The following is a 12986-nucleotide window of genomic DNA, read 5'->3' as shown; positions in this document are numbered from 1 at the left end:
GCCTAGCCAGAAAAGTGGGAAGGGAGAGTCGGAGGGGTTCGAGGAATGGTCTGTCAATAACATATCTGTGAGAGGAGCCTTAACGTCTGGGGTGGACGCAAAAGGTACCTATCCATGACGGGGTAAGTTATCACATATCCCTGTGAGGAGTCCCGTGACTGGGGGGGGGTGAGCAAAAGGAACACATCCCTGTTGGGGTTCACATGCATGGGATATGCAAGTTGTCTTTTGTTCTTCTGTAGACTTAAGTGTTTACATTGCATCAGGGTTGGTTTGGCTCTCCAGCCAAACCGCATTCCTGAGGTCTGGGGCCAGACTATTTATCATGTATCCCTTGGAACTTGGGGTCTCTAGGTACAATATTCCCCTCAGCAGTGGGCGACAGATGAGTCCTTCCCCATATATTCCTTACCAGATTGACTAGAAAGGGGGCAGAGAATGGTTTCTCCCAGAGAAGCTTTGGTGGTTGGGACGGGACTTTGCAAATAAGAAAACTTTAATTTCAATAGTCGAAGGCAGTGATGGCAAACTTTTTAAGAAACCAAGTGCCGAAACTGCAACCTTCACTCCTCTTGTGAGTCCCCTACCCCCACCCCACCTTATCACAGATAAGGGAAGGAGGAAGTACTCCCATTGGGTTGCTGGGCAGAGGTAGAGAGGAAGTGAGGAAAGGAGGGAGAGGGAAAAGAAATGAAGGAAGGGAAGGAGGGAGAAGAGGGAGAGAAGGAAGGAAGGAAGGAAGGAAGGAAGGAAGGAAGGAAGGAAGGAAGGAAGGAAGGAAGGAAGGAAGGAAGGAAGGAAGGAAGGAAGGAAGGAAGGAAGGAAGGAAGGAAGGAAGGAAGGAAATGAAGGAAGGAAGGAAGGAAGGAAGGAAGGAAGGAAGGAAGGAAGGAAGGAAGGAAGGAAGGAAGGAAGGAAGGAAGGAAGGAAGGAAGTGGCAACTTGGAAAAAAACACAAAACTAGTATCAGAAAGACCAAATCTTTAACCAGGACAAGAGACGGTGCTCAATATTCAGCCACCACACAGAGCCAAAGCTCTGGCACTCTGGTTGTAGTGTCTCTGGGAAAACACGCCACCAAAGGGGATTTTCCAAAGAATAAGAGAACACAGGGGTCTTATATACCTTTTGGAGAATTAAGGACAGAAAACACATACTGAATGGCTTCGAGCAACCTGGGAAAAGGCTGGGGTATTAGGAAGTGACCTAACCTAGAATGGATACAAAAAGATGGTGCCAACCAGGTGCTGGTCTTCTTGGGAATGGATTTCTGATCCAATGGGGAAAACTTTTAAGACCAAAAGGGTGATTGAGGATTTGAACCTTTCTATTACTCCTATTCAGGACACTTAATGGATGCTCAGTGATCTATTGTTCAGTCTAAGACAAGGTCAGTTTGGGACTTCCTCTAAAGCAGATTTCTAAGGGTCAGGGGCAAACTTGAGGATTCCAGAAATACATTTGACAGAAGAAAGAGAAGGAAGGGGGGAATTATTACTTTCTTCTTATGTGCCAAGCACTGTGTTAAATCAAGGAATTAGGGCTGAAAAGGATTCAGTAGTCAAGTAGTCCATGCCCCGTTTTACAGATGAGAAAACTGAGATCCAGAGAAATTAAATGATTTGCTCAGTATAACACAGGCAAGAAGTGCCAGCTCCAGATTGCAGACATGTTTCTTTGACTCCAAATGCAGTGTCCTTTCCAGTACCCCACAGCATCTCTTTTTTCCTCATCCATAACATAAAATGTTTGACCTGGATGGTGCCCAAAGTCCCTTCCAGCTCCCAATCTTATAATTTCTTTAACCAGTTCCCAGACTGGAATCCTCACTAATCTGTCACCTCCTGCCAAGCAAACAGAGCCTCAGGTTCCAAGCTGGTCAAAAATACCATCAGTTGACCTGACTTAGTAGAGATTGGAAAAGTTGCCACTTCCCTCACTTTGCTTTTTGCATGGACAACCACAGACAATGGAGGAGAGCGCCCACCTGGACAGCATTGGGCCCAACAGATGGTACCAGTTCAGAGTGGCCGCAGTGAATGCTCATGGCACTCGGGGCTTCACTCCTCCCAGCAAACACTTCCAGTCTTCCAGAGGTGAGCAAAGATGGCGCCTTGAGATGCTCAACATTTCCTGACCCTGCTAAGTGGTCCCTGAAATTCCTTTTGGTGTGGGAGAGCTTCGGGGTGAAACCCCAGGTTTGGGATAGGTTGCCCATTGTAAGAATGCAAGACTCCAAAACATAGCTTAAAAATAAAAAGAGAGATGTGTTAATTTGGGGTAATGTTGAACGGCTGGAGACTGTGTGCAGGTGGAACCCTGCCTCCCCAAGGAGATGGCTTTGGGGTTTTTATACCTCTTTGACAACAGGGGTTGCAGGATAAGAAAGTGGGGATGGGGTGAATCCAAAATGAGGTCATTCATTGGGTTGGGGGTATAAGGGATGATCTATGAAATTCAAAGGATGGTTGGATTAGGTACCACCCAATGCTTAACAGGGTACAAATGGGAGGTGCATTTCTATGTTCATTGAAGATCATGGGGAAATTCCTAGGTGGGGATGTTCCTCTCAGGGAGCAGAAAGGAACTTTTAGACCTGGAATACTTCTGAAGTTTGGGGTGTCTGGGAGGAAACCTGTACCCCCACATCACTTTTACAAGTGAACACCTCCAGTTGAAGATTTTATCCTTATTTCAAAGCAGACACCCCTGGGACACTTTATCCTGTTTTCAGTGTAATGGGGGCAAACAGGTGAGCTAGGTGCAGCCAACAGAGTGGCTGAGGGTGGCAAATACTCAAAGTGTTGGAGAGTTTAAAAGGATGACAGCCTGGATTCCCCAGAGAAGGAGGAACTCATTTATTTCATGTTTTTACATCAATAATTTCTAAACTCCTCCAGGTGATCTCATTTCATCTCCAAGGACTTTACAGTCTGCTTTGACACAAAGTGTATTTTAATTGGTGTTATAGTTATTCTGTATCCGCCAGTCACCCCGTTAGATTGTAAGCCCCGAAAGAGCTGAAACCAATCTTATTTACCCTGGTGTATCTGAGTGGCTTTGTATACCCTTCAGGAGTGTCACCATTTGTCTGAAAGAGTGAATGAATGAATACAGATGACAGAGGTTATCTAGTCCAAGGCCCTCGTTTTACAGATGAAGAAACTTGGATCAAGAAAAATTGGGAAAAGGGCTAAGCATTTATTAAGCACCTACTGTGTGTCAGGCACCAGACTAAGCACTAATGATACACAGAAAGCCAAAAAGACAGCCCTGCCCTAGAAGAGCTCACAGTCTACTGGGGGAGACAACATGAAAACAACTCCGTTCGATAACGAAGTCTATGTAGGATAAATTGAAAGTAATCGAGGGAGGACAATTATTAGGGCAAAGGAGGAAAGGCTTCTCCCAAAAGGTGGGATTTTAGCGAAGACTGGAAGGAAGCCAGGAGGTGGAAGCGAGGAGGGAAAGAATTCTAGGCAGGGGAACAGCGAGCAAAAATGTCTGGAGGCAAGAGAAATCGCTGGATTTAAGAATAAGTGGAGGGGAGAAGGTTAAGAAGAATGGCCAGTTGGGCTCGGGTAGGTTTGTGAAGGCCTTTAAAAGCCAAAGAACAGGAGTAGCCAGGTAGTGCAGTGGCTACAGCTCCAGGCCTGTAGGCGTCAGTCTAACGGCAGACACTTCCCAGCTGGGCGACCCTGAGCATCTCCCTTCAACCTCTTTGGCGCACGTTTTGCCCTTCTGACTTACTTGTTACTAAGATAGAAATTAAAGACTTAAAAAAAGAGTTAAGGAAAAAGTGACAATTCCAGAGAGATAAAAAGGTCTCGTCTCCTGGAGTCCACAAGTACATTTTGTTTTGTTTGAGCTCCGGAGGTTCCTGACATTTACTGTAAGCTCAGAAGGAGCTCAATTTGCAATGGAGGCCAAGGTCGGGGATGTATACTTTGTGACGATTTGGAGACAGGCGGAGGACACAGTGGCCCGTCCACCCGCGGCCCTCCCTTGGAGAAGCATTGCCCTAGTTCCCTAGGAATTGTTACCCTTTTGTCCTTCCCTGAGATAATGTTGGGGAGGACCAGTGTGGGAAGCCGGAGGAGAGGCCCTGAAGGACTGAGGGGGAATCCAGAGAGTCAGCATTAAAGCGGACAACCTTCCCCTCCTAGAAGCCAGTCCAGGGCCTTCTGTCCGGATCCCCTGTCTCACATCACCCCAAACCCTGGCCCTGTGACGTCCTCCTTCCTTGGGGCTTTCGGGGTCAGGGCCAGAGTTGTTCATTCCCTTGCTTCATTCCACACTTGGGATCCAAGGATTTAGCACAGTGGCTGGCGCACAGTAGGCACTTAATAAAGCTGCTCTTGACTGAGTGACTGAAAGGGGTTCACATGTTGATTCCTTCTCTTCTGTCTTCTCTTGTCTTCTGCTCCGTCTCTCCCAGCTCCTCTGCCTCCAGGGTCCCCCCAGAATCTCAGAAAAGGCAACATCACTGCAAGCCCTGACGGGGCTCACAGCATCATCATTTCCTGGGATCCCCCTTCTGAGGGGGCTCTGGCTGTCCATCACTACAGGGTCTCCTGGGGCTGCTGGGCACCAGAAGCAGATGGGCCTTCTCCTAAGATGAGGAGCCTGAGAGTCACCAGGGTAAAGGCTCAAGTGCCTGGCTGGGGAGGGAGTGTGTGTCTGTGTCTGTGCTGGAGGCTGAGGGGTGGAGCTGGACAAGTCAATGGGACGGAAGAAAAGCCAAAATGATGGGGATTTGACAAAATGAGACAAATGCAAACCAAAAGAATTCTGAGATATCTTCTCCCCCTCATGAGAATGGCCATGATGACAAAAGGGCAAAATGGTGGTTGTTGGAGGGGATGTGGCACAACAGGGACATGAACACCCTTTTGGTGGAACTGGGCACTGGTCCAACCACTCTGGACAGCAAATTGGAATTTGGCCCGGAGAGCTGTAAAACTGCGCATCCCTTTAGATCCAGCAATACCAGGGCTGGGTCTGTTTCCCAAGATGACTGGGGAAAGGAGAAGAACTTCCATGTTCCAAAATCTTTCTAGCAGCTGTCTTTGTGGTGGCAAAGACTTGGGCCCTGAAGCGATGCCCATCAGTCAGGGAATGGCTGGACAAGGGGTGGCCTTGGATGGTGCTGGAATACTGCCACGTGGTAAGAAACAGTGAGCAGGCTGATTTGTTAAAAACCTTGGAGAGCATTCCATGGGATAATGAACGGCCAAACGAGTAGAAGCGAGAGAACATTATTTACGACTCTAGATTCGATATTTGAAGAATAACTTGTGAATGTCACCTCCAGAGAATGAACTGAGAAACAGAAACCTAAAATGCATCATTTATATACATATATAAAAATATCTTTGCCAGAGAATGCATTCTATGATGTGGGGAGGGGAGAGAGGGGCCAAGATACTGGTAAATAGATCCTATTCATAAATAGAAAAATGGTTGGCAGGTCATTTAAAGGTTTGCAAAAATCCAGACTTCCTTCAATAATTTGCAGATGAAGAAACTGAGGCTCAGAGAAACAGTAGTATTAATCAGCACATAAACATTCCTAAATGCCCACTAGGCACCAGGCACTGTGTTACGTTTGCTTGGAGATTCTTTTGCTCCTTATCTGATCTCTGGATTATACAGACAAGCACCTGCTTGGGAACTCCCAAGAGATTCCATGGCTTTCCCACATCATCTCTCCCTGTCAGAGGCAGGTCTGGCAGCAAAGTCTTCAGGGATAGGCCACCAGCCATTACTGCCTCGCCTTGCCCCTAGCTGGAGTTATGAGGAGTCATTGTTGATTGAAGTTCAATGGAGGAAAGCCTGGGTGGGGAGCGTCGCTGTCCATCAGGCCTATAGATCAGGAAGACTATTTTGAAGATGTCTTGATTTGTCCATTATAGGCAAAACCTGAAGTACGACTCGATGGACTGGAAGCTGGCACAGCCTACCAGGTGCAAGTGCGGACTGTTGCCTTCTGGAGCCAGAAACGTCTCAAGAGCCCCAAGTCTCAGATGCTTATTGTCATGCCAGCAGGAGGTAGGCCTGAGTCTGAGTTTGCCAGCTGGGGGGTCCAGCTGGGATCTCTGCTGCCAGTTGTCCTGGACAGGCCTGTGGAGGAGGGTCCAGAGTGCCCCAAGGGTGGCCAGAGCCAGTTCTGAGGTCAGAATAACTCAGTCATTGGCAGGAGATGGAGAGGAAGGAGATGAGCAGCTTTTAGGAGACTCAGTACATGAGGGGATGTCTGGAGCTTGGTGATCCAGTGGTCTGGGATAGGAATAGCGAGGCTGGGAAGGAGAGAAAAGAGAGAGGAGGAGAGAGAGTCGATAACCTGTATGGGTCAAAGGCAGGTCTCGAAGCTACGCCTTTGAGGTTCTGCTCTTGGCCCATTATGGCTAGTCAGAGGAAGGGATTCAAAGTGAGTTAAAGCTGAGATAAGCAAGAATTTAGGGGACTCTGTGTGTGTGTGTGTGTGTGTGTGTGTGGTAGAGGCAAATTTGGGCTGGGTTATGGGTCCTGATGAGATCCTCCTCCCAGAGCAATGAATATGGTCCCAGGAGATGGTCACAGATGATGAGGTTTGAGTCAGTTAATCAGTCAATAAACATTTCTTAAGCATCTCCTATGTGCCAGGCACTGTGCTAAGAGCTGGAATTATAAAGAAAGACAACATAGTCCCTGCTCTCAAGGAATGCACAGTCTAGTGGGGGAGATAACATGCAAATGATGATGTAAAATCAAACTATATACAGAGCACATTTGAAATAGCCAATAGAGGAAAGGCATGAGAATTAAGGGGGCAACATGGTGACTCAGGGGCGAGAGTGCTGGACCTGGTGTCAGGAAGAACTTAATTCAAATCCAGCTTCAAACAGTTGTCAGCCATGTGACCCTGGGCAAGTCTTTTAACCCTGTTTGCCTCACTTTCCTCATCTGCAAAATCAGCTGGACGAGGGAATGGCAAACCAGTCCAGTATCTTTGCCAAGAAAACTCCAAATGGGGTCATGACTGGATGTGAGTGAGGATGACTGAAACACCGGGCAGCAGCAACATCAGCACTCGAATTTAGGAGAGGCAGGAAAGGTTTCCAGTTTTAATGTATTCACCAGATGTTACCACTCTACAATCCTTTTCTGAAGCATGAACAAGTGAATGAAAACCCTTTTTGGCACTCAATATGAGGCCAACTTTACCAAGCTTTGTCCTCAATACTTAAAATTCTAATGGGAAAAGATAACACACATGGGGAGTGGTGCCCAGGGAAGAAGGCTTCCTTTTTCATATATTGGATTGTCACATATATTAAGGAGAATTATCATGTATTCCTGTAAATGGGATCTGGGTCAAAGATACCACGTGGTCTCCTGCTTTTTGCATTTTCTTTATCTTTAGGGATCCCAAGGAACAGTTTTCTTTTCAACAGAAGTTGGTTAATCAATGAAAGGGGGGAGGGTTCTTCTCCTGCATTTGGGATCTGTCCACCTGTGGGGATGGAGAAGTTGATGGACCACCTCTTAGTTAGCTTCACCAGTTAAAGAGGTCTTGGGATGGTCAAGGGAGAAGCTGAATAATGAGCTCCTGAAACCTATTTATCAGGCTTCCTGACCCAGCTCAGGTCATCCCTGGTCAAGGGAGCACCATGGATACCTCTATCACTTTCTAGCTTAAGATGCTGCCCTAACATGATATCATCAATACCCAAAGATCAGTCTCTCAAGATAATTTCAATCCTAAAGTATTGAGATCAGTCCAGTGGTCTCTCTGAGGGTCCAAGGTTTTCTCCATTTAGGTGTGGCAATCTGGTCAAATAATGGAGATGAGAAACACTCTGCCTTCAGACCCATGTATGCAGGCATCACACATAGTGCTCTGCCATAGTACTGTGGTTTGTGGTTTTCAGGTACATACTTCTTTGACACACAATCAATTTTCTACATATGTGACATTCTACATTCTGATTGGATATTATCAAATCACCTAAACAACACTCTTGTGATGTTACTACAACAAAGAATTCTGTGATCATTTACTACATTTCTATAACACTCTGTGATATATATGAATAACATGAATAAAGTCGTTTGTAGGTTTAATACCCCTTGACCTGCTGAGAGGATCATTGTGCTTTTGATCACCTTTCACTATCAATCACAATTGTTTAGGAGATAAATAGCAAAACATTTTCGTATCTAGGTGCAAAGTTAAAAGGTGACTTAAAGCAGACCAGATTTGGTGTTTTCCTCAATTTCCAAGTTCTGTTTTTCTTGTGTTACTTTGAAGTGCCTAGCAATGCTGCCTGATTTCTGTTCATCAACAAATTCATTGGAGTGTGATAACTGTAAGGAAAGATTTATTATGGTGCTCAAGCATTTGACCAGTGTTTATTGTAGTGCCTTGGAGCATATCTGTGCTTGAGAAAGAAAGGGTTATGGGCAATAATCTTTGGCCTTTAGTTCTGTAATTGCAATCTTTGGGGGTAATTATCTAGGGGGATTAAAGTGGGATATATATGTATTGAACCTATAAGTATTTGCTCTCATATTATTTCTCCTGTATTGGGGTGAGAATAATAATCATAACAAGTCCATTAGTAGGGGAAGTTGGAGAGAGAGAGAAGTCACAGAGGGGGATCAGTGGGGGACTCATTTTAAGGGGGTTTCCTTGCATCCCCCATCTCCCAAACTGTGACTTTGTCAGCCAGTGGAGATTTGTTGGCTCCCCGCACTAAAACACAGGCCAATCGATGAATTCATCCTGTGCAAGCCTGATGGTGTTGATTCATGACTGTTTCCAAAGATGGTGGTATTTCTGCCAAAGAGGGAGGAGAGGAGATAAGCCTGGCATTGCCCTTCATGCTACTGAAGGCATGGATTTCAAAGGCAATGCCATCAAAGATGGCATTATGGTGGGTCTATCTGGCTAGTTGTGGAGAACTCTCACCAGTGAGGAATGTAGGCCTTCACAGCAGAAGCTAGAGAGTCTGGTCTCAGGCAAGATGGCACATCATGAAGATGGACAGAGAATAAAGACACTGGACACAACACTCTGCACCACTTCCAGTTGTTCTCTGGGGCCCTCATGTCTCCCCAGACAGATGATTTTTGTAAAACCCTCCCCTTCCACCTTAGAATCAATACCGTGTATTGTTGCCAGAGCAGAAGAGTGGTCAGGGCTAGGCAATGGGGGTTCAGTGACTTGCCCAGGGTCACACTGCTAGGAAATGTCTGAGGCTAGATTGGAGCCTAGGATCTCCTGATTCCAGGCTCTCAATCCACTGAGCCACCCAGCTGCCCTCTACACACCCAATTCTTGCAAGGCTCCTCCATGTTTTCTCCTCCAATCTCACTCATTCTCTGAGGGGAAGCTGACAAGGCAGAGGGGAGATGAATCTTCTGGCACTCAGTTCCTGGCACAGACTTTACATCCATTCCCTTCTCTTCCTTTTACAGAGCTATTAAATGAGTTACCAGCAGCCCAGCGAGTACCTGCCCTGAGAGTACAGGTGGAGAGTCCCTACTATCTACAGAATGACCTACAAGTAAATGTCCAGTGGAGGGGAGGTAAGATTGCAGCAAAATCAAACTGGAGCCTGGGGGAGTAAGTAGCCCCAATCCCATTCTCAGCCAGTGAAAGCATGCAAGACAATTCTGCAATTTAATAGGGGAGGCAGCGTGCAAATTCCTGTGTGCAAACAAGCTTTAGACAGAGTAAATTGGAGATAATAGCAGATAGAAAGCACTGGGGGATAGGGAAAGGTTTCTTGTAGAAGGTGGGATTTTGGGGGCAGCTGGGTAGCTCAGTGGATTGAGAGCCAGCCCTAGAGACGGGAGGTCCTAGGTTCAAATCTGGCCTCAGACACTTCCCAGCTGGGTGACCCTGGGCAAGTCACTTGACCCCCATTGCCTAGCCCTTACCACTCTTCTGCCTTGGAGCCAATACCCAGTATTGACTCTAAGACGGAAGGTAAGGGTTTTAGGGGAAAAAAAAAAAGGTGGGATTTCAAGTGGAAGCCAAGAGAGTTTAAAGATCATTTAGCAGGTGAAAAAACAAAGGCCCTAAAGATTAAGTAATTTGCTCAGAGATACACAGGAAGTAAAGGAGAAGCAAGATTTGCACCCAGGCCCTCTGACTACAGAGTCTGGGCTCTATTCACTGCACCACATTGCCTCCCTCCTGTCTACTCATAGGCAAGTTGTTAATGTTCCCACCTTCCAGAATGGTGGGAAGGTTTCAGTGAGACCTTGTTGGGAAAAAACATCTTGTACCATCTAAAGTCCTATTTAAAATGTCAGCTCTTATAAAATATACAGGGCCCAACACATGGTAAGTGTCTAATAAATACTTTATCTATTTTAAAGAATCATATGGGGAATTTTTGATAGAAATTCCTAGCCTCCTAATTGATCTCTTTTGGGGGGGTGCAGTATGGAGATCGAATGATCATTTATTGGGTTTTTATCTTTGTTTTAATTTGTATGTGATCTTCTCTTAGCACGTGGTTATTAATAAGTGTTTATTGACTAATTTCTTAAAGTGAAGAATATCACATTTCATCCATCCGTCATTTTATTCAGTTATTCAACAGATGTTTTGAGCCCTGATGAGGTGCTAGGGCATGCTGAATTAGGGCTACAATACAGGCAGTGCACACATGTGTACACACACACACACACACACACACACACACACACACACACACAATTTGCATTTTCTCTTTTTAGCCAGCTCAAGAAGACCTGGTATCTACCTGTTAACCTGGAGACCGATCTCATGTGCTACCAACCACACGGCATCAGCCACACAAGCCTTGGTGCAGGTCAGTGCTTGATTTCACCAAATCACCAGTTTGGGAGTTGGAAGGACCCTCTGTGACTGCCTTATAAGTTCTATACCTGTGGGGGCTCCTTACTAGATAATTGGCAAGTGGATATCCAGCCTCTACTAGAGGACCCTCAATGAGTGCCTCCACAGGCAGCCCTCCCTGTTTGTGGGCAGCTGTCATTTCCAGCCTGAATCTGCCTTCCCCTAAGGGGTCGAGCAGAACAGGGCTAATCCCTCTTCCAAGGGACACCCCACAAAGTATTTAGACTCAGAAGGTCAAGCCCCAGAACCCATCCAGACCAACCTCTATATATTACACTTGAGGAAAAAGAAGCCCCCAAAGTGCTAGAGCCAGGACTTTCAACAATCTTTCCACTGAACCATCCTGCCTCCTTCATGCGGTCATGTTCTTCTCTACCTGAGTCTTCTCTTCCCAGGCCAACCATGCCTAGCTCCTCTAGCTGATCCGAGTATGGCTGAGCCATACAGTCTTTTACTATCCTGGTGGCTCTCCTCTGGATATTTTCCAGTTTATCCATTTAAGAATGCACAGGACAAACTAGGCAAAATTTTTAATTCACCGGGATCACCTAGCACATTTTGTACATGAGAAAGCTAAAGGCCAGACAAGAGAAATACTTTATTCAGGGTCCCACAGGAAGTGGATGGCAATGGTAAGCTTAGACCTATAGTATTCTGATTCCCAAACCAGAGCTACCTTCTACTATCTCACATTTGTCATTCATCTGCAGAATCATGAAGTTTGACTTTAGTTTTCCCAGATTAGCCCTTTTTTCCCCCTGGAGGTTACTCTCTCTTTTCTCTTTAAGCTTCAATGATCCCTTCTTTTCCAATCTTCACCTAAAAACCAGTTCTGAAAAGAATCTAGATAATTTCTTCTTCCCACTCCATTTATGTCACAAAATATCAGGTTTCAAATAAGTTAGAAGCTAAGCTCCACGAGGGCAAGGAATTATGTGTGTCTGTGTTTCTATTCCCAGTCCTAGCACAGTGCCTAGTTCATATTAGGTGATTAATAAATGCTTGTTGAATGCATCTCTCTTGAGAGATATAATCACATTATGAAGATCAACCCTACTTAAAAGTGACTGCCTTTCCCATCTCGACCTTCAAGTGTTGTGGCTACCAGCCCCCTTTATTCACTACTCCCTCTCTCATCCACATGTCTGTGTTTGGGCCAAAGGGAAGAAAATAAGACTCTTCCCCCTTCAAGTTTTATGGCAGAGATGGAAAGGAAGCAATTTCCTGAATGGTATCACAAAAACCACCTTTTGAGCTCAATTGGAAATATAAAAAAATAATACTGTCTTCAGCCTAAAACTTTCCCCCTATTTTTCTCTTGAGGAAAATACATGCATGGTTCAATAGAAAAGCTATGGTCTCAAAGTGGATTGACCTAGATCCTATAGAAGAAGTCTTCTCAGGCCTGTTCCTGGAGGGCTCTCAGAACTTCAAGTAGAAAATTAAGTGACTATTGTTTTAGAAATTTATATTTTAACATAATATGACTTTCCAACTTCAATATTCTTATGAATGTCATCTAAAATTACCTTGAGAGGAAGAGATGCCGAAGGAAGGAAAGAAGGAAGGAAGGAAGGAAGGAAGGAAGGAAGGAAGGAAGGAAGGAAGGAAGGAAGGAAGGAAGGAAGGAAGGAAGGAAGGAAGGAAGGAAGGAAGGAGGGAAGGAGGGAGGGAGGGAGGGAGGGAGGGAGGGAAGTAGGGAGGGAGGGAAGGAGGGAGGGAAGGAGGGAAGGAGGGAGGGAGGGAAGGAGGGAGGGAGGGAAGGAGGGAAGGAGGGAAGGAGGGAAGGAAGGAAGGAAGGAAGGAAGGAAGGAAGGAAGGAAGGAAGGAAGGAAGGAAGGAAGGAAGGAAGGAAGGAAGGAAGGAAGGAAGGAAGGAAGGAAGGAAGGAAGGAAGGAAGGAAGGAAGGAAGGAAGGAAAGAGGGAAGGAAGGAAGGAAGGAAGGAAGGAAGGAAGGAAGGAAGGAAGGAAGGAAGGAAGGAAGGAAGGAAGGAAGGAAGGAAGGAAGGAAGGAAGGAAGGAAGGAAGGAAGGAAGGAAAGAGGGAAGGAAGGAAGGAAGGAAGGAAGGAAGGAAGGAAGGAAGGAAGGAAGGAAGGAAGGAAGGAAGGA

General features: G+C 45.8%; 1 protein-coding gene across 1 annotated transcript in view; it reads left to right on the top strand.

The window, feature by feature from the left end:
- Positions 1–12986, top strand: part of LOC103093240 (anosmin-1-like) — a 69881-nt gene that overhangs the window by 54463 nt on the left and 2432 nt on the right. Inside the window, exons 10-14 of the mRNA XM_056808477.1 lie at positions 1967–2096; positions 4439–4641; positions 5916–6051; positions 9463–9573; positions 10735–10829. Of these exons, the coding sequence (XP_056664455.1) occupies positions 1967–2096; positions 4439–4641; positions 5916–6051; positions 9463–9573; positions 10735–10829 (675 nt within the window). The remainder of the gene's footprint in view (positions 1–1966; positions 2097–4438; positions 4642–5915; positions 6052–9462; positions 9574–10734; positions 10830–12986) is intronic.

This window comes from Monodelphis domestica, chromosome 8 (genome assembly GCF_027887165.1).
Source record: "Monodelphis domestica isolate mMonDom1 chromosome 8, mMonDom1.pri, whole genome shotgun sequence".
NCBI lineage: Eukaryota > Metazoa > Chordata > Mammalia > Didelphimorphia > Didelphidae > Monodelphis > Monodelphis domestica.
Note: the sequence above shows the minus strand (reverse complement) of the source record. Positions and strands in the feature narration are given on the sequence as shown.